Consider the following 20,885-nt stretch of genomic DNA (forward strand, 5'->3'; position numbering starts at 1 on the left):
CAGTCCATCTGCCCATCTGTTTCTCTCTCTCTCTCTCTGGGAACGTGCCTCTCTCTCTGACAGTCCATCTGCCCATCTGTTTCTCTCTCTCTCTCTCTGGGAACGTGCCTCTCTCTCTGACAGTCCATCTGCCCATCTGTTTCTCTCTCTCTCTGGGAACGTGCCTCTCTCTCTGACAGTCCATCTGCCCATCTGTTTTTCTCTCTCTGGGAACGTGCCTCTCTCTCTGGGTCCATCTGCCCATCTGTTTCTCTCTCTCTCTGGGAACGTGCCTCTCTCTCTGACAGTCCATCTGCCCATCTGTTTCTCTCTCTCTCTGGGAACGTGCCTCTCTCTCTGACAGTCCATCTGCCCATCTGTTTTTTCTCTCTCTCTCTGGGAACGTGCCTCTCTCTCTGACAGTCCATCTGCCCATCTGTTTCTCTCTCTCTCTGGGAACGTGCCTCTCTCTCTGACAGTCCATCTGCCCATCTGTTTCTCTCTCTCTCTGGGAACGTGCCTCTCTCTCTGACAGTCCATCTGCCCATCTGTTTCTCTCTCTCTCTGGGAACGTGCCTCTCTCTCTGACAGTCCATCTGCCCATCTGTTTTTCTCTCTCTCTCTCTGGGAACGTGCCTCTCTCTCTGACAGTCCATCTGCCCATCTGTTTTCTCTCTCTCTCTGGGAACGTGCCTCTCTCTCTGACAGTCCATCTGCCCATCTGTTTCTCTCTCTCTCTCTGGGAACGTGCCTCTCTCTCTGACAGTCCATCTGCCCATCTGTTTCTCTCTCTCTCTGGGAACGTGCCTCTCTCTCTGACAGTCCATCTGCCCATCTGTTTCTCTCTCTCTCTCTCTGGGAACGTGCCTCTCTCTCTGACAGTCCATCTGCCCATCTGTTTCTCTCTCTCTCTCTGGGAACGTGCCTCTCTCTCTGACAGTCCATCTGCCCATCTGTTCTCTCTCTCTCTCTGAACATCTGCCTCTCTCTCTGACAGTCCATCTGTGCCTCTCTCTCTGACAGTCCATCTGCCCATCTGTTTCTCTCTCTCTCTCTGGGAACGTGCCTCTCTCTCTGACAGTCCATCTGCCCATCTGTTTCTCTCTCTCTCTGGGAACGTGCCTCTCTCTCTGACAGTCCATCTGCCCATCTGTTTCTCTCTCTCTCTGGGAACGTGCCTCTCTCTCTGACAGTCCATCTGCCCATCTGTTTCTCTCTCTCTCTGGGAACGTGCCTCTCTCTCTGACAGTCCATCTGCCCATCTGTTTTTCTCTCTCTCTCTGGGAACGTGCCTCTCTCTCTGACAGTCCATCTGCCCATCTGTTTCTCTCTCTCTCTGGGAACGTGCCTCTCTCTCTGACAGTCCATCTGCCCATCTGTTTCTCTCTCTCTCTGGGAACGTGCCTCTCTCTCTGACAGTCCATCTGCCCATCTGTTTTCTCTCTCTCTCTCTGGGAACGTGCCTCTCTCTCTGACAGTCCATCTGCCCATCTGTTTCTCTCTCTCTCTGGGAACGTGCCTCTCTCTCTGACAGTCCATCTGCCCATCTGTTTCTCTCTCTCTCTGGGAACGTGCCTCTCTCTCTGACAGTCCATCTGCCCATCTGTTTTCTCTCTCTCTCTCTGGGAACGTGCCTCTCTCTCTGACAGTCCATCTGCCCATCTGTTTCTCTCTCTCTCTCTGGGAACGTGCCTCTCTCTCTGACAGTCCATCTGCCCATCTGTTTCTCTCTCTCTCTGGGAACGTGCCTCTCTCTCTGACAGTCCATCTGCCCATCTCTCTCTGACAGTCCATCTGCCCATCTGTTTCTCTCTCTCTCTGGGAACGTGCCTCTCTCTCTGACAGTCCATCTGCCCATCTGTTTCTCTCTCTCTGGGAGTCCACGTGCCTCTCTCTCTGACAGTCCATCTGCCCATCTGTTTCTCTCTCTCTCTGGGAACGTGCCTCTCTCTCTGACAGTCCATCTGCCCATCTGTTTCTCTCTCTCTCTGGGAACGTGCCTCTCTCTCTGACAGTCCATCTGCCCATCTGTTTTCTCTCTCTCTCTCTGGGAACGTGCCTCTCTCTCTGACAGTCCATCTGCCCATCTGTTTTCTCTCTCTCTCTCTGGGAACGTGCCTCTCTCTCTGACAGTCCATCTGCCCATCTGTTTTCTCTCTCTCTCTCTCTGGGAACGTGCCTCTCTCTCTGACAGTCCATCTGCCCATCTGTTTCTCTCTCTCTCTCTGGGAACGTGCCTCTCTCTCTGACAGTCCATCTGCCCATCTGTTTCTCTCTCTCTCTGGGAACGTGCCTCTCTCTCTGACAGTCCATCTGCCCATCTGTTTCTCTCTCTCTCTCTGGGAACGTGCCTCTCTCTCTGACAGTCCATCTGCCCATCTGTTTCTCTCTCTCTCTGGGAACGTGCCTCTCTCTCTGACAGTCCATCTGCCCATCTGTTTTCTCTCTCTCTCTGGGAACGTGCCTCTCTCTCTGACAGTCCATCTGCCCATCTGTTTCTCTCTCTCTCTCTCTGACAGTCCATCTGCCTGGGAACTCTCTCTGACAGTCCATCTGCCCATCTGTTTTTCTCTCTCTCTCTGGGAACGTGCCTCTCTCTCTGACAGTCCATCTGCCCATCTGTTTCTCTCTCTCTCTCTCTGGGAACGTGCCTCTCTCTCTGACAGTCCATCTGCCCATCTGTTTCTCTCTCTCTCTGGGAACGTGCCTCTCTCTCTGACAGTCCATCTGCCCATCTGTTTTCTCTCTCTCTCTCTCTGGGAACGTGCCTCTCTCTCTGACTCTCTCTGACAGTCCATCTGCCCATCTGTTTTTCTCTCTCTCTCTCTGGGAACGTGCCTCTCTCTCTGACAGTCCATCTGCCCATCTGTTTCTCTCTCTCTCTCTGGGAACGTGCCTCTCTCTCTGACAGTCCATCTGCCCATCTGTTTCTCTCTCTCTCTGGGAACGTGCCTCTCTCTCTGACAGTCCATCTGCCCATCTGTTTCTCTCTCTCTCTGGGAACGTGCCTCTCTCTCAGTCCATCTGCCCATCTGTTTCTCTCTCTCTCTCTGGGAACGTGCCTCTCTCTCTGACAGTCCATCTGCCCATCTGTTTTCTCTCTCTCTCTCTCTGGAAACGTGCCTCTCTCTCTGACAGTCCATCTGCCCATCTGTTTCTCTCTCTCTCTCTGGGAACGTGCCTCTCTCTCTGACAGTCCATCTGCCCATCTGTTTTCTCTCTCTCTCTGGGAACGTGCCTCTCTCTCTGACAGTCCATCTGCCCATCTGTTTTTCTCTCTCTCTCTCTGGGAACGTGCCTCTCTCTCTGACAGTCCATCTGCCCATCTGTTTCTCTCTCTCTCTGGGAAGTCCGTGCCCATCTCTCTCTCTCTGACAGTCCATCTGCCCATCTGTTTTCTCTCTCTCTCTCTCTGAAGTCCATCTGCCCATCTCTCTCTCTGACAGTCCATCTGCCCATCTGTTTCTCTCTCTCTCTGGGAACGTGCCTCTCTCTCTGACAGTCCATCTGCCCATCTGTTTCTCTCTCTCTCTGGGAACGTGCCTCTCTCTCTGACAGTCCATCTGCCCATCTGTTTCTCTCTCTCTCTGGGAACGTGCCTCTCTCTCTGACAGTCCATCTGCCCATCTGTTTTCTCTCTCTCTCTCTCTGGGAACGTGCCTCTCTCTCTGACAGTCCATCTGCCCATCTGTTTCTCTCTCTCTCTCTGGGAACGTGCCTCTCTCTCTGACAGTCCATCTGCCCATCTGTTTCTCTCTCTCTCTGGGAACGTGCCTCTCTCTCTGACAGTCCATCTGCCCATCTGTTTTCTCTCTCTCTCTGGGAACGTGCCTCTCTCTCTGACAGTCCATCTGCCCATCTGTTTCTCTCTCTCTCTCTCTGGGAACGTGCCTCTCTCTCTGACAGTCCATCTGCCCATCTGTTTCTCTCTCTCTCTGGGAACGTGCCTCTCTCTCTGACAGTCCATCTGCCCATCTGTTTCTCTCTCTCTCTCTGGGAACGTGCCTCTCTCTCTGACAGTCCATCTGCCCATCTGTTTCTCTCTCTCTGGGAACGTGCCTCTCTCTCTGACAGTCCATCTGCCCATCTGTTTTCTCTCTCTCTCTCTGGGAACGTGCCTCTCTCTCTGACAGTCCATCTGCCCATCTGTTTCTCTCTCTCTCTCTGGGAACGTGCCTCTCTCTCTGACAGTCCATCTGCCCATCTGTTTCTTCTCTCTCTCTCTCTCTCTGACAGAACGTGCTCTCTCTCTCTCTCTGACAGTCCATCTGCCCATCTGTTTCTCTCTCTCTCTCTGGGAACGTGCCTCTCTCTCTGACAGTCCATCTGCCCATCTGTTTCTCTCTCTCTGGCTCTCTCTGACAGAAGTCGTGCCTCTCTCTCTGACAGTCCATCTGCCCATCTGTTTCTCTCTCTCTCTCTCTGGGAACGTGCCTCTCTCTCTGACAGTCCATCTGCCCATCTGTTTCTCTCTCTCTCTGGGAACGTGCCTCTCTCTCTGACAGTCCATCTGCCCATCTGTTTTTCTCTCTCTCTCTCTGGGAACGTGCTCTCTCTCTGACAGTCCATCTGCCCATCTGTTTCTCTCTCTCTCTGGGAACGTGCCTCTCTCTCTGACAGTCCATCTGCCCATCTGTTTCTCTCTCTCTCTCTCTGGGAACGTGCCTCTCTCTCTGACAGTCCATCTGCCCATCTGTTTCTCTCTCTCTCTGGGAACGTGCCTCTCTCTCTGACAGTCCATCTGCCCATCTGTTTCTCTCTCTCTCTCTCTCTGGGAACGTGCCTCTCTCTCTGACAGTCCATCTGCCCATCTGTTTCTCTCTCTCTCTGGGAACGTGCCTCTCTCTCTGACAGTCCATCTGCCCATCTGTTTTTCTCTCTCTCTCTCTGGGAATCGTGCCTCTCTCTCTGACAGTCCATCTGCCCATCTGTTTCTCTCTCTCTCTCTCTCTGGGAACGTGCCTCTCTCTCTGACAGTCCATCTGCCCATCTGTTTCTCTCTCTCTCTCTCTCTCTCTGGGAACGTGCCTCTCTCTCTGACAGTCCATCTGCCCATCTGTTTCTCTCTCTCTCTGGGAACGTGCCTCTCTCTCTGACAGTCCATCTGCCCCATCGTGCCTCTCTCTCTGACAGTCCATCTCCATCTCTCTCTGGGAACGTGCCTCTCTCTCTGACAGTCCATCTGCCCATCTGTTTTCTCTCTCTCTCTGGGAACGTGCCTCTCTCTCTGACAGTCCATCTGCCCATCTGTTTCTCTCTCTCTCTGGGAACGTGCCTCTCTCTCTGACAGTCCATCTGCCCATCTGTTTTTCTCTCTCTCTCTGGGAACGTGCCTCTCTCTCTGACAGTCCATCTGCCCATCTGTTTTCTCTCTCTCTCTGGGAACGTGCCTCTCTCTCTGACAGTCCATCTGCCCATCTGTTTCTCTCTCTCTCTGGGAACGTGCCTCTCTCTCTGACAGTCCATCTGCCCATCTGTTTCTCTCTCTCTCTGGGAACGTGCCTCTCTCTCTGACAGTCCATCTGCCCATCTGTTTCTTCTCTCTCTCTCTGGGAACGTGCCTCTCTCTCTGACAGTCCATCTGCCCATCTGTTTCTCTCTCTCTCTGGGTCCAATCGTGCCTGGGAACTCTCTCTGACAGTCCATCTGCCCATCTGTTTCTCTCTCTCTCTGGGAACGTGCCTCTCTCTCTGACAGTCCATCTGCCCATCTGTTTCTCTCTCTCTCTCTCTGGGAACGTGCCTCTCTCTCTGACAGTCCATCTGCCCATCTGTTTCTCTCTCTCTCTCTCTCTGGGAACGTGCCTCTCTCTCTGACAGTCCATCTGCCCATCTGTTTCTCTCTCTCTCTGGGAACGTGCCTCTCTCTCTGACAGTCCATCTGCCCATCTGTTTCTCTCTCTCTCTCTGGGAACGTGCCTCTCTCTCTGACAGTCCATCTGCCCATCTGTTTCTCTCTCTCTCTGGGAACGTGCCTCTCTCTCTGACAGTCCATCTGCCCATCTGTTCTCTCTCTCTCTCTCTCTGGGAACGTGCCTCTCTCTCTGACAGTCCATCTGCCCATCTGTTTCTCTCTCTCTCTCTGGGAACGTGCCTCTCTCTCTGACAGTCCATCTGCCCATCTGTTTCTCTCTCTCTCTGGGAACGTGCCTCTCTCTCTGACAGTCCATCTGCCCATCTGTTTCTCTCTCTCTCTGGGAACGTGCCTCTCTCTCTGACAGTCCATCTGCCCATCTGTTTCTCTCTCTCTCTCTCTGGGAACGTGCCTCTCTCTCTGACAGTCCATCTGCCCATCTGTTTCTCTCTCTCTCTCTGGGAACGTGCCTCTCTCTCTGACAGTCCATCTGCCCATCTGTTTCTCTCTCTCTCTGGGAACGTGCCTCTCTCTCTGACAGTCCATCTGCCCATCTGTTTCTCTCTCTCTCTGGGAACGTGCTCTCTCTCTCTGACAGTCCATCTGCCCATCTGTTTCTCTCTCTCTCTGGGAACGTGCCTCTCTCTCTGACAGTCCATCTGCCCATCTGTTCTCTCTCTCTCTCTGACAGTCCATCTGCCCATCTGTTTCTCTCTCTCTCTGCCTCTCTCTCTGACAGTCCATCTGCCCATCTGTTTCTCTCTCTCTCTGGGAACGTGCCTCTCTCTCTGACAGTCCATCTGCCCATCTGTTTCTCTCTCTCTCTCTGGGAACGTGCCTCTCTCTCTGACAGTCCATCTGCCCATCTGTTTCTCTCTCTCTCTCTGGGAACGTGCCTCTCTCTCTGACAGTCCATCTGCCCATCTGTTTCTTCTCTCTCTCTCTGGGAACGTGCCTCTCTCTCTGACAGTCCATCTGCCCATCTGTTTCTCTCTCTCTCTGGGAACGTGCCTCTCTCTCTGACAGTCCATCTGCCCATCTGTTTCTCTCTCTCTCTCTCTGGGAACGTGCCTCTCTCTCTGACAGTCCATCTGCCCATCTGTTTCTCTCTCTCTCTGGGAACGTGCCTCTCTCTCTGACAGTCCATCTGCCCATCTGTTTCTCTCTCTCTCTCTGGGAACGTGCCTCTCTCTCTGACAGTCCATCTGCCCATCTGTTTCTCTCTCTCTCTGGGAACGTGCCTCTCTCTCTGACAGTCCATCTGCCCATCGTGTCTGACAGTCCATCTCTCTCTCTCTCTGGGAACGTGCCTCTCTCTCTGACAGTCCATCTGCCCATCTGTTTCTCTCTCTCTCTCTGGGAACGTGCCTCTCTCTCTGACAGTCCATCTGCCCATCTGTTTCTCTCTCTCTCTCTGGGAACGTGCCTCTCTCTCTGACAGTCCATCTTCCCATCTGTTTCTCTCTCTCTCTGGGAACGTGCCTCTCTCTCTGACAGTCCATCTGCCCATCTGTTTCTCTCTCTCTCTCTGGGAACGTGCCTCTCTCTCTGACAGTCCATCTGCCCATCTGTTTTCTCTCTCTCTCTGGGAACGTGCCTCTCTCTCTGACAGTCCATCTGCCCATCTGTTTCTCTCTCTCTCTCTCTCTGGGAACGTGCCTCTCTCTCTGACAGTCCATCTGCCCATCTGTTTTCTCTCTCTCTGGGAACGTGCCTCTCTCTCTGACAGTCCATCTGCCCATCTGTTTTCTCTCTCTCTCTGGGAACGTGCCTCTCTCTCTGACAGTCCATCTGCCCATCTGTTTCTCTCTCTCTCTCTGGGAACGTGCCTCTCTCTCTGACAGTCCATCTGCCCATCTGTTTCTCTCTCTCTCTCTCTCTGGGAACGTGCCTCTCTCTCTGACAGTCCATCTGCCCATCTGTTTCTCTCTCTCTCATCTGGGATCTGTGCCTCTCTCTCTGACAGTCCATCTGCCCATCTGTTTCTCTCTCTCTCTCTGGGAACGTGCCTCTCTCTCTGACAGTCCATCTGCCCATCTGTTTTCTCTCTCTCTCTCTGGGAACGTGCCTCTCTCTCTGACAGTCCATCTGCCCATCTGTTTTCTCTCTCTCTCTCTGGGAACGTGCTCTCTCTCTGACAGTCCATCTGCCCATCTGTTTTCTCTCTCTCTCTCTGGGAACTGTGCCTCTCTCTCTGACAGTCCATCTGCCCATCTGTTTCTCTCTCTCTCTGGGAACGTGCCTCTCTCTCTGACAGTCCATCTGCCCATCTGTTTCTCTCTCTCTCTGGGAACGTGCCTCTCTCTCTGACAGTCCATCTGCCCATCTTTCTCTCTCTCTCTCTCTGGGAACGTCTCTCTGACAGTCATCTGGGAACGTGCTCTCTCTCTGACAGTCCATCTGCCCATCTGTTTCTCTCTCTCTCTCTCTCTCTGAGAACGTGCCTCTCTCTCTGACAGTCCATCTGCCCATCTGTTTCTCTCTCTCTCTCTGGGAACGTGCCTCTCTCTCTGACAGTCCATCTGCCCATCTGTTTCTCTCTCTCTCTCTGGGAACGTGCCTCTCTCTCTGACAGTCCATCTGCCCATCTGTTTCTCTCTCTCTCTCTGGGAACGTGCCTCTCTCTCTGACAGTCCATCTGCCCATCTGTTTCTCTCTCTCTCTGGGAACGTGCCTCTCTCTCTGACAGTCCATCTGCCCATCTGTTTCTCTCTCTCTCTCTCTCTCTGGGAACGTGCCTCTCTCTCTGACAGTCCATCTGCCCATCTGCCTCTCTCTTGACAGTCCATCTCTCTCTCTCTCTCTGGGAACGTGCCTCTCTCTCTGACAGTCCATCTGCCCATCTGTTTTCTCTCTCTCTCTCTGGGAACGTGCCTCTCTCTCTGACAGTCCATCTGCCCATCTGTTTTCTCTCTCTCTCTGGGAACGTGCCTCTCTCTCTGACAGTCCATCTGCCCATCTGTTTCTCTCTCTCTCTGGGAACGTGCCTCTCTCTCTGACAGTCCATCTGCCCATCTGTTTCTCTCTCTCTCTGGGAACGTGCCTCTCTCTCTGACAGTCCATCTGCCCATCTGTTTCTCTCTCTCTCTCTGGGAACGTGCCTCTCTCTCTGACAGTCCATCTGCCCATCTGTTTCTCTCTCTCTCTCTCTCTGGGAACGTGCCTCTCTCTCTGACAGTCCATCTGCCCATCTGTTTCTCTCTCTCTCTCTGGGAACGTGCCTCTCTCTCTGACAGTCCATCTGCCCATCTGTTTCTCTCTCTCTCTCTGGGAACGTGCCTCTCTCTCTGACAGTCCATCTGCCCATCTGTTTCTCTCTCTCTCTCTCTGGGAACGTGCCTCTCTCTCTGACAGTCCATCTGCCCATCTGTTTCTCTCTCTCTCTCTGGGAACGTGCCTCTCTCTCTGACAGTCCATCTGCCCATCTGTTTCTCTCTCTCTCTCTCTGGGAACGTGCCTCTCTCTCTGACAGTCCATCTGCCCATCTGTTTCTCTCTCTCTCTGGGAACGTGCCTCTCTCTCTGACAGTCCATCTGCCCATCTGTTTCTCTCTCTCTCTGGGAACGTGCCTCTCTCTCTGACAGTCCATCTGCCCATCTGTTTCTCTCTCTCTCTCTGGGAACGTGCCTCTCTCTCTGACAGTCCATCTGCCCATCTGTTTCTCTCTCTCTCTGGGAACGTGCCTCTCTCTCTGACAGTCCATCTGCCCATCTGTTTCTTTCTCTCTCTCTCTGGGAACGTGCCTCTCTCTCTGACAGTCCATCTGCCCATCTGTTTCTCTCTCTCTCTGGGAACGTGCCTCTCTCTCTGACAGTCCATCTGCCCATCTGTTTCTCTCTCTCTCTGGGAACGTGCCTCTCTCTCTGACAGTCCATCTGCCCATCTGTTTCTCTCTCTCTCTGGGAACGTGCCTCTCTCTCTGACAGTCCATCTGCCCATCTGTTTCTCTCTCTCTCCCTCTGGGAACGTGCCTCTCTCTCTGACAGTCCATCTGCCCATCTGTTTCTCTCTCTCTCTCTGGGAACGTGCCTCTCTCTCTGACAGTCCATCTGCCCATCTGTTTCTCTCTCTCTCTCTGGGAACGTGCCTCTCTCTCTGACAGTCCATCTGCCCATCTGTTTCTCTCTCTCTCTCTGGGAACGTGCCTCTCTCTCTGACAGTCCATCTGCCCATCTGTTTCTCTCTCTCTCTCTCTCTGGGAACGTGCCTCTCTCTCTGACAGTCCATCTGCCCATCTGTTTCTCTCTCTCTCTCTCTGGGAACGTGCCTCTCTCTCTGACAGTCCATCTGCCCATCTGTTTCTCTCTCTCTCTGGGAACGTGCCTCTCTCTCTGACAGTCCATCTGCCCATCTGTTTCTCTCTCTCTCTCTCTGGGAACGTGCCTCTCTCTCTGACAGTCCATCTGCCCATCTGTTTCTCTCTCTCTCTCTGGGAACGTGCCTCTCTCTCTGACAGTCCATCTGCCCATCTGTTTCTCTCTCTCTCTGGGAACGTGCCTCTCTCTCTGACAGTCCATCTGCCCATCTGTTTTTCTCTCTCTCTCTCTGGGAACGTGCCTCTCTCTCTGACAGTCCATCTGCCCATCTGTTTCTCTCTCTCTCTGGGAACGTGCCTCTCTCTCTGACAGTCCATCTGCCCATCTGTTTCTCTCTCTCTCTCTGGGAACGTGCCTCTCTCTCTGACAGTCCATCTGCCCATCTGTTTCTCTCTCTCTCTGGGAACGTGCCTCTCTCTCTGACAGTCCATCTTCCCATCTGTTTCTCTCTCTCTCTCTCTGGGAACGTGCCTCTCTCTCTGACAGTCCATCTGCCCATCTGTTTCTCTCTCTCTCTCTCTGGGAACGTGCCTCTCTCTCTGATAGTCCATCTGCCCATCTGTTTCTCTCTCTCTCTCTGGGAACGTGCCTCTCTCTCTGACAGTCCATCTGCCCATCTGTTTCTCTCTCTCTCTCTGGGAACGTGCCTCTCTCTCTGACAGTCCATCTGCCCATCTGTTTCTCTCTCTCTCTGGGAACGTGCCTCTCTCTCTGACAGTCCATCTGCCCATCTGTTTCTCTCTCTCTCTGGGAACGTGCCTCTCTCTCTGACAGTCCATCTTCCCATCTGTTTCTCTCTCTCTCTCTCTGGGAACGTGCCTCTCTCTCTGACAGTCCATCTGCCCATCTGTTTCTCTCTCTCTCTCTGGGAACGTGCCTCTCTCTCTGACAGTCCATCTGCCCATCTGTTTCTCTCTCTCTCTCTGGGAACGTGCCTCTCTCTCTGACAGTCCATCTGCCCATCTGTTTCTCTCTCTCTCTCTGGGAACGTGCCTCTCTCTCTGACAGTCCATCTTCCCATCTGTTTCTCTCTCTCTCTCTCTGGGAACGTGCCTCTCTCTCTGACAGTCCATCTGCCCATCTGTTTCTCTCTCTCTCTCTGGGAACGTGCCTCTCTCTCTGACAGTCCATCTGCCCATCTGTTTCTCTCTCTCTCTGGGAACGTGCATCTCTCTCTGACAGTCCATCTGCCCATCTGTTTCTCTCTCTCTCTCTCTGGGAACGTGCCTCTCTCTCTGACAGTCCATCTGCCCATCTGTTTCTCTCTCTCTCTCTTTCTTCATCTGTATCTCTATCTGTCTCTGTTTACTTTGCAGTAAACAGTGCTTGCTTGTTCAGTATTTAATGGCAGTAGGGGGACATTTACAGGGAGCTGGTTGGGTAAAAGGCCAGACACACAGAAATAGAAAGCTACAAGGATTACTCAAGCCTTCATCACACAGGGCTTTCTGATCAGGAACCTCAACATCTCACTCCCCTTAAGGCACATGTTCATAATCTACTAGGTTTATTCATATCACATCATTTCCTCCGCTCTGCTGCGGACCCTCCGTAAAAGACCAACACAACCTCTATCTTAAACCACAACCCTTTATTTTAACTAAACTCAGCAAAAAAAACAATTGTCCTCTCACTGTCAACTGTGTTTATTTTCAGCAAACTTAACATGTGTAAATATTTGTATGAACATAACAAGATTCAACAACTGAGACATAAACTGAACAAGTTTCACAGACATGTGACTAACAGAAATGGAATAATGTGTCCCTGAACAAAGGGGGGGGGTCAAAATCAACAGTAACAGTCAGTATCTGATGAGGTCACCAGATGCATTAAGTACTGCAGTGCATCTCCTCCTCATGGACTGCACCAGATTTGCCACTTCTTGCTGTGAGATGTTACCCCACTCTTCCACCAAGGCACCTACAAGTTCACAGACATTTCTGGGGGAATGGTCCTAGCCTCACCCTCCGATCCAACAGGTCCCAGACGTGCTCAATGGGATTGAGATCCGGGCTCTTCGCTGGCCATGGCAGAACACTAACATTCCTGTCTTGCAGGAAATCACGCACAGAGCGAGCAGTATGGCTGGTGGCATTGTCATGTAGGAGTGTCATGTCAGGATGAGACCGCAGGAAGGGTACAACATGAGGGAGGAGGATGTTTTCCCTGTAACGCACACCGTTGAGATTGCAAGCTTAGTCCGATGATGATGTGACACACCGCCCCATTCCTTTGACAATAAACGCGAATCTGACCATCACCCAAGTTGAGACAAAACCACGACTCGTCAGTGAAGAGCACTTTTTGCTAGTCCTGTCTGGTCCAGTGAAGGTGGGTTTGTGCCCATAGGCGATGTTGTTGCCGGTGATGTCTGGTGAGGACCTGCCTTACAACAGGCCTACAAGCCCTCAGTCCAGCCTCTCTCAGCCTATTGCGGACAGTCTGAGCACTGATGGAGAGATTGTGCTTTGCTGGTGTAACTCAGGCAGTTGTTGTTGCCATCCTGTACCTGTCCCGCAGGTGTGATGTTCGGATGTACTGATCCTGTACAGGTGTTGTTCCACGTGGTCTGTCACTGCGAGGACGATCAGCTGTGCATCCTGTCTCCCTGTAGCGCAGTCTCAGGCATCTCACAGTACGGACATTGCAATTTATTGCCCTGGCCACATCTGCAGTCCTCATGCCTCCTTGCAACATGCCTAAGGCATGTTCATGCAGATGAGCAGGGACCTTGGGCATCTTTATTTTGGTGTTTTTATCAGAGTCAGTAGAAAGGCCTCTTTAGTGTCCTAAGTTTTCATAACTGTGACCTTAATTGCCTACCATCTGTAAGCTGTTAGTGTCTTAACGACTGCTCCACAGGTGCATGTTCATTAATGGTTTACGGTTCATTGAACAAGCATGGGAAACGGTGTTTAAACCCTTTACAATGAAGATCTGTGAAGTTATTTGGATATTTAACTAATTATCTTTGAAAGACAGGGTCCTGAAAAAGGGACCATTCTTTTTTTGCTGAGTTTATAATAAACAGAATGGGTTGTTTGATATTTACTGAGCAGTATACTGCAGGTTTTTACATGAATATGGACACAGCTTTGTGGTCAAACTGTGGTTGTTATATTTATCACATGAGAATTAAATTCAAGACAAGCCACAGGCAAGGAACATTGTTCATGTTATTATGTCACATAAGCCTGGAGAGAGCAAGAGCAAAAGAGTATTATGGCCCCATAGGACTTAAATCACATAGATGTGCATTTCTTCTACACAAAAACACCAAAGGGATGCATAAACACATTGGTAAACATGTCAACTGTAATTCATAAACCACAGGTGTATACAGCCGTAGTACACAAGTGTCTCTGGGTGTGAGTGTGTGTGTGTGTGATGAGTGTGTTAGAGAGAGAGCAAGAAAAAGAGAGAAACAGTGTGTGTATATGTGTGTAGTTGAGCGTGCAGTTAGGGATTAAAGAAACACAAGATAACACACAGTAAGAAATGCTAGATGAGGGAGTCTCTCCAACACCCCTCCAACACCCCCCTCCTCTTCTTCCTCCTTGAATCTGCTTTTATTTGTATCCCACGCATCACCACGAGAGACATCTTTGTCATTCTTCCATCTCACTCTCCTAAAAAACATCCCCCCACCCTCTCTCTCACCAACCCATACCCCCCTACTCTCAATCCAATTGCTAGCTCAGTCCTGCTGTGCATCAGTCGCCATGGCAAAATATTTCTCTGTGGGGTTGAAACTTATCCAATCCATAAAAACAAAAGAGTGGAGGGGGAATTCTTTTTTGAAATGATCTCTGATGGAATTCCCAGAGGTCTACTTGTCTTTCCCTATCCTGTTGTCACTCTCCCCACTCTCATTAATTTAAATGTTCTGTATTCTGCTTGTTGATTTTCTCTTCCTGAAAATGTCTCATTCATTGCCATGATGGACTTTATCTTACCCCACTCAATGCTTACTATCTATGTCGTTCAAACAGCGTAGACCATTCACTCTAATCATGTATGTGAGTCTGGGCGTTGATGTATGTTTGTTTCTTTGCGTTGTTTGTAACTTATTTTTTTACTTATTTTGCACATAATGTTGCTGTTACCATCTCTTATGACCGAAAATAACTTCTGGGCATCAGAACTGCGATTACTCACCACGGACTGGCAGAATCCTTTTTTTTTCCTTTAAAGAGCCTGATGACATGAATGACATACTGCTTTCCCAGTGACAGGCCTAGATCCCCGTTATTTGTGTGAAGAGGAGTTGGAGAAAAAGGGGCCAGAGGGCGGGCTGCCTTCTGAGAATTCGTAGGAGATCGAACCTCCACTTCCTTCCATTTTGCTAGCAAACTTGCAATCTTTGGAAAATTAAATCGATGACCTACGATGAAGATTAAACTACCAACGGGACATTCAAAACTGTAATATCCACGGAGTCGTGGCTGAACGACGACATTATCAACATACAGCTGGCTGGTTATTTGCTGTTTCGGCAGGGTAGAACAGGGGCATCTGGTAAGACAGGGGGCGGCAGACAATTAATTTTTGTAAATAACATCTGGTGCATGATATCTAAGGATGTCTCGAGGTTATGCTCACCTGAGGTAGAGAATCTCATGATAAGCTGTAGTCTACACTATCTACCTAGAGAGTTTTTGTCTGTATTTTTCAGAGGGAAAAACAACTCTGGACCACATTTACTCCACACACAGAAACGCATACAAAGCTCTCCCTCGCCCTCCATTTGGCAAATCTGACCATAATTCTATCCTCCTGATTCCTGCTTACAAGCAAAAATTAAAGCAGGAAGCACCAGTGACTCGATAAATAAAAAAGTGGTCAGATGAAGCAGATGCTAAGCTACAGGACTGTTTTGCTAGCACAGACTGGAATATGTTCCGGGATTCCTCCGATGGCATTGAGGAGTACACCACATCAGTCATTGGCTTCATCAACAAGTGCATTGATGACGTCGTCCCCACAGTGACCGTACATACATACCCCAACCAGAAGCCATGGATTACAGGCAACATCCGCACTGAGCTAAAGGCTAGAGCTGCCGCTTTCAAGGAGCGGGACTCTAACCCGGAAGCGTATAAGAAATCCCACTATGCCCTCCGACAAACCATCAAACAGGCAAAGCGTCAATACAGGACAAAGATCGAATCGTACTACACCGGCTATGACGCTCGTCGGATGTGGTAGGGCTTGCAAATCATTACAGACCACAAAGGGAAGCACAGCCGAGAGCAGCCCAGTGACACGAGCCTACCAGACAAGCTGAACTACTTCTATGCTCGCTTCGAGGCAAATAACACTGACACTTGCATGAGAGCACCAGCTGTTCCCGAAAGTCTGTGTGATCCCGCTCTCCGCAGCAGATGTGAGTAAGACCTTTAAACAGGTCAACATTGGCTGCAGGGCCAGACAGATTACCAGGACGTGTGCTCCGGGCATGTGCTGACCAACTGGCAGGTGTCTTCACTTACATTTTCAACCTCTCCCTGTCCAAGTCTGTATTACCAAGATGTTTTAAGCAGACCACCATAGTCCCTTTTGCCCAAGAACACTAAGATAACCTGCCTAAATAACTATCGACCTGTAGCACTCACACCTGTAGCCATGAAGTGCTTTGAAAGGCTCACTCACACCCCCAAGCCATAAGACTCCTGAACATCTAATCAAATGTCTACCCAGACTATTTGCATTGCCCCCTCTCTGTTACACCACTGCTACTCTCTATTGTTATCATCTATGCATAGTCACTTTAATAACTCTACCTACATGTACATATTACCTCAACTAACCGGTGCCCCCACACATTGACTCTGTACTGGTACCCCCCTGTGGATAGTCTCGCTATTTTTATTTTACTGCTGCTCTTTAATTACTTGTTACTTTTATTTCTTATTCTTACTCATATTTTTTTCAACTGCATTGTTGGTTAAGAGTTAGTAAGTGAGCATTTTACTGTAAGGTCTACAGCTGTTGTATTCGGCGCATGTGACTAATACAATTTGATTTGATTGGATTTGATCATAAAAACTCTCTTAAAGCCCTAAAAAGCTGCACAAAAAACAACTCCTCCATATGTGAGATCCCTTATGACATCATAGCTATCTCAAGCCCAGAATAAGACTAGTGCACTAACTGCAACATTGGTCTCCACCGCTGAACTGCCATCCCTTCCTGACTGTATCAATAAAAGGCAGAGAGGAAGATGGAACATTTACATGGCTGCTTCTACTGTGGCTGGCACAGTTCCGTGTTAGCGTTACAGCTAATAGAATTCACATACACACTAATGCTGCCAGCAGCTGCATTAACAGTCCACCGCTTAGCCTGTGATGTGCTACAAGTAACCTCCAGGGCTCTAGATGGATCAGGTGCGAACTGGCTTAAAACGTATTCAATCATCTCATCATCAGACTGGTTGAACACTGACTTCCTGTCAGCTCTATGGTGTTCTTGGTGTGGTGCGACCAACCATATTTATTGACTAACTTTAGTGAACTACAGTATGTCTGACTAGTAGAGTACTGTATCATCAAGCTATTGTTCTAGGAATAACATAACCAAAGCTACAAGTATGACATTTGTATGAACCAAAGCTACAAGTATGACATTTTTATGAACCAAAGCTACAAGTATGAACAATTTTATAACACTTTAATTCACACTGTACTTTTAATGACATACAGTATATGAGCATTTGTTTTGATGAGGCCTTACCCGTCCGATGAGCACTGGTTCTGGTCCTCTGTACTCCTCAATCACAAAGAACTGGTTCCACTGCCAACTCCGCCTATGACGAGAGCGAGGCCGCTCCCAAGTTAGAGTTAGCCCCACCCCCCCCGCCTGAGACACCAAGCCCCGGCTAGAGATGCTCTTTGGAAGAACTCTGGACTCTGGATGGAAGTCAGTCTGGAGTTTCAAATGATGGCTGGGGTCTCCATTGGGATCTGTCTCCATGGACTCTTGTGCCTCCAGTGACTGAGTGTGAACATTATCCACAGCTTCACTCTTGGATATAATTACATTCCAAGTGGTGTGAAGGGTAAAGGCAGTTTGGGTTGATATCTGTACCAGTTCATCCAGGCCATTCTTTCCCTTTTCTGTTAATCCAGGAGCCAGTGGGATGTGGGTGGTCATAAGAACCTCAGTATTCTCACCATGATTCACAGTGAGAGAGACAGTGTTTTCTCCAGCCCTGACATCTGTTAGGGCTTCCTCACTGTTCTGAACTGGAATTAGTAAACTAACAATTAGTGAGTTCTCACCTCTGTGCTCCTCCCACATACAAACCAAAACTAGAAGAAGCACCGTTGGGGTGGTCATAGTGGAGTTGGTATGTTAGTCAACTAATTTCAACAAAGAATTCTCTAGAGATTTTTGTTTCTCTCCTTGGATTCTGCTATGTCTTCTCGCCACATTGTGCTTTCCTTTGCTATGTCCAGGGTCAGTATTTTCATTCAGAGCTGGATTACCTGAGAGGAGAGATAATTAGAGTAATCTCAGCTGTTTTAATTAAAAGGAGAGCAAACAGCTCTGAGGTGCAGGAGGCATGAAGACATGCAGAGCTGTTGACAGTATTCTCATTAACTCCTCAAGACCTTAGGAAAGCTGGCTGCCATTTTACAACTCCACATTGTGGGGAATATATTGTAATAGCACTGTTCTGTCTGCACAGTTTTTTTGCCTACTGTCTATGTTCAGATTTGTCCATTGTTTAGTGTTTGGTGAATTGAAGGATTAGACACCATAGTCATAGCTAATAGAAAACCAAAGGCTATTGTCAGTCTGTTGTAAAATTGCAGCATATAAATATCTATTGTCTATTTATAACATAATAAAACATTTCAAGGGCTCAGACATGCTCATAACCAGTGAAAAAGCATAACACCGGTTAGTTAAAGAATGTCACTTAATACTTAATGACAGAATGGGGCATAGTATAATGAGACTATTGTGTTAAGTTATGAGCTCAATGTAGAGCCTGTAAGGGAGCTTTGCCTCTGGAGGCTGAGTTTGGACCTGAAGGGCAGAGTGTGTGTCGCAGCCCAATACTTTACTGTGTCAGACACAATTGTCAGTCCATCCGATGATTGATTTCATCCTAAAGATGGCCTCCTCATACCTCAATGCCCATTAGTAGAAGAAGTTACCCTTAAGAGATTAATTGGACTCATAAATATTTTAATACATTTCTGTTCTCATTTCCCAAAAGTTTAACGATCCGAATTTCGTTGGTATTAGAGTCAGACCCCGGCTATCGATCTTCCAGGCTTTGTACAATGAAGGCTCGTCACCAACTTAACAATAGTGAAAATGTGTAAATCCCAATTTCTCTATCTCCCTCTATTTTCTGCAATCGCCGCTCTTTCTTGTGACTCTTCCTGTGAATTTGTCAATGTCACTCTTTACCTTTTTCCTCTCTTACATTTAACACACAATCACAAACACACACTAGGCTCCGTCAATTTATTTCTATCGATAAGAAATGATATAATGGCCTCATCCCTACAATCCCTGATTTAGTAATCCTCTTTTTTTCTATATTGAATAGCCTTATCTGTACTATACAGTGCAATTCAAATATCTGCAATTGTATTACAACACCCATTCATTTAGATGCAAATGAGGGCCTAAGTTAAAATATTATTAACCCAAAATGACTGTGTAATATTTATCAGAATGTTTAATTTATCCAATTTTTGAATGTTTACAACAGGGACACAATACTCATTCATTCCAATTCAGCAATTGCCCTAGTTTTTTAATACTTGAGAACAAAGTACTAATTTGAGCTTTTGATCATAAGAAAAATTGTTGCTTTGTTCTACCCTTCTCCCCTCTTCACATCAATTCTTTCGCAGAAGAAAAAAAATGACTGTTGAAAAGGAATAAGGCTATTTTTTTGCACATATTAAAGCCACCTCGTCAATATGAATGCCAGATGTGCACTCAGTCTCTCTGAGCCGATGTGTCTGTTCCCTCATCTTTAAACCATCCCCTATATCTCCGCTCTGGCGCTTTTAGAGCTATTCTCTTTCTTCTGTGTAATGTTGCATCTTTAAATCCATTTCTTGGCCCATTTTAAAACAATTAGTTTGAGTGTTTTTCATATTATTTTTCATGTCTACCGCTCCACAATTAAAGAAAAAACATGCCATTTAATATTATTTTTCAGTATGTGAGATGTAAGTGTTCGTGAGGGGATGGATCGTGGCTAGAAAGAGATAGAATGATAAAGATCGGGAATGAAAGAGTCAGGGCGTTTTACTGTTGCTGGCTGAGGAGTGGTGACACAGGTCTAAATTGCAAATCGTTGTTTCAGTCTCCCTTCACTCTGTGTGCAACTTCACTTTCATTTGTATTAAAAATAGCCTGTGCATGTCAGGCCTTTACATAGATATATAGAGAGAAGAGAGGTAGAGGGGGTAGAAAGGGAGACAAAGAGAGGGAGGAGAGAGACAGAAAGAGAGGGAGGTTGGGGGGGGGGGGGGTGGGGGGGAGAGATAGAGGAAGAGGGAAAGAGAGAGGGGAATATGTGATGAAGGGAAAGCTTAGCTGGCTTAAAGACATGCTCTGGAACTTTGGCGACTACTAAGTATTTTTTAAACCTCCCGCTTTGGGCTGGATGTGTCAACGTATAATTCATACATGCATAATCTATGAGCAGAATTACTGTTTTACCTCAATTAGCCACAAAATCCCTAGTTTGAAAGCGACTGTTTTTCTGGAAGCTATGCTGCACCATTTTCCAATTATTGTCCCTCACATGGCCACCCCCCTAGCAAATCAAGTTATAACCAATGAGCTTCAGCCCCTAGACATTTGAGTGACCGCTAGCAAGATGCACACACAGCAGAGCGAGAGAGCAATGACGTAATGCACATATCTGCACATATGGGACTTAGTACTCAATTTTCGGGGAACACTTTCGGCTCGTGAGCGCTAATTTCAGAACTACTGGCTAAAAAGTATACAAAATTACTAAAGAATCTCGGTAAACAGCTAAGGGATGGGACTGGAGAATGTCAAATTCATAGACAGAGCTATGGATGCATGGACTGACCAAAATTGGATAAATCACTGCCACTCCAGCTGCTCTTTTTTCATATCTTCTCTCATAGTCTGAGAGCATCTGCGGTAGTGGCACAGGCCTACTCATTTCTCCCAAATGGAGATTTTGTCTTTTCTCCCTCTCTTAACTGACCGTCTCCTCATTTCAATTCCATGCTGTCACTGTAACTTTTTCGCTCAACCTTAACATTGTTGTCATCTATCGCCCCCCCCTGTGCCCTTGGAGAGTTCCTCAATGAGCTTGACACCTTGATAAGCTCATTTCCTGACGATGGCTCACCGCTCTTCGTACTTGGCGACTTCAATCCCCGGACTTCTGCCTTGGATTCATTTCTTTCTAACTCTCTCTTTCCCCTCCTTGCCTCTTTTGGTTGCACCCTTTCCCAATCCCCTCCAACTCACAAGCAAAGCAATACGTTTGACCTCACTAGAGGCTGTTTGCCTACTAAACTCACTGCAACCCCCTCCAGGTCTCTACTTTGTTTCCTTGTCTGTCTCCCTTTCCTCCAACACGGGCAGCTGAGTGAAAATGGAGGAAAACTAAACTTCCAAAGGACCTATTATTCATTCACTCCCTCATCTCTACCTTCTCTTCCTCTGCATCCACTGCAAAGCCACTTTCTATCACTCCAAAGCTTCTGCCTC

At 48.5% G+C, this 20,885-nt stretch overlaps 1 protein-coding gene across 1 annotated transcript in view; it reads right to left on the reverse strand.

Annotated features, from left to right (window-relative positions):
* The window catches only part of LOC135564251 (cadherin-24-like), a 37,697-nt gene extending 20,571 nt beyond the window's left edge, over positions 1–17,126 (reverse strand). The window contains exon 1 of the mRNA XM_065008516.1: positions 16,887–17,126. Coding sequence (XP_064864588.1) covers positions 16,887–17,126 — 240 coding nt within the window. The remainder of the gene's footprint in view (positions 1–16,886) is intronic.
* Positions 17,127–20,885: the final 3,759 nt, after the last annotated feature.

Source organism: Oncorhynchus nerka, linkage group LG24 (assembly GCF_034236695.1).
Source record: "Oncorhynchus nerka isolate Pitt River linkage group LG24, Oner_Uvic_2.0, whole genome shotgun sequence".
NCBI lineage: Eukaryota > Metazoa > Chordata > Actinopteri > Salmoniformes > Salmonidae > Oncorhynchus > Oncorhynchus nerka.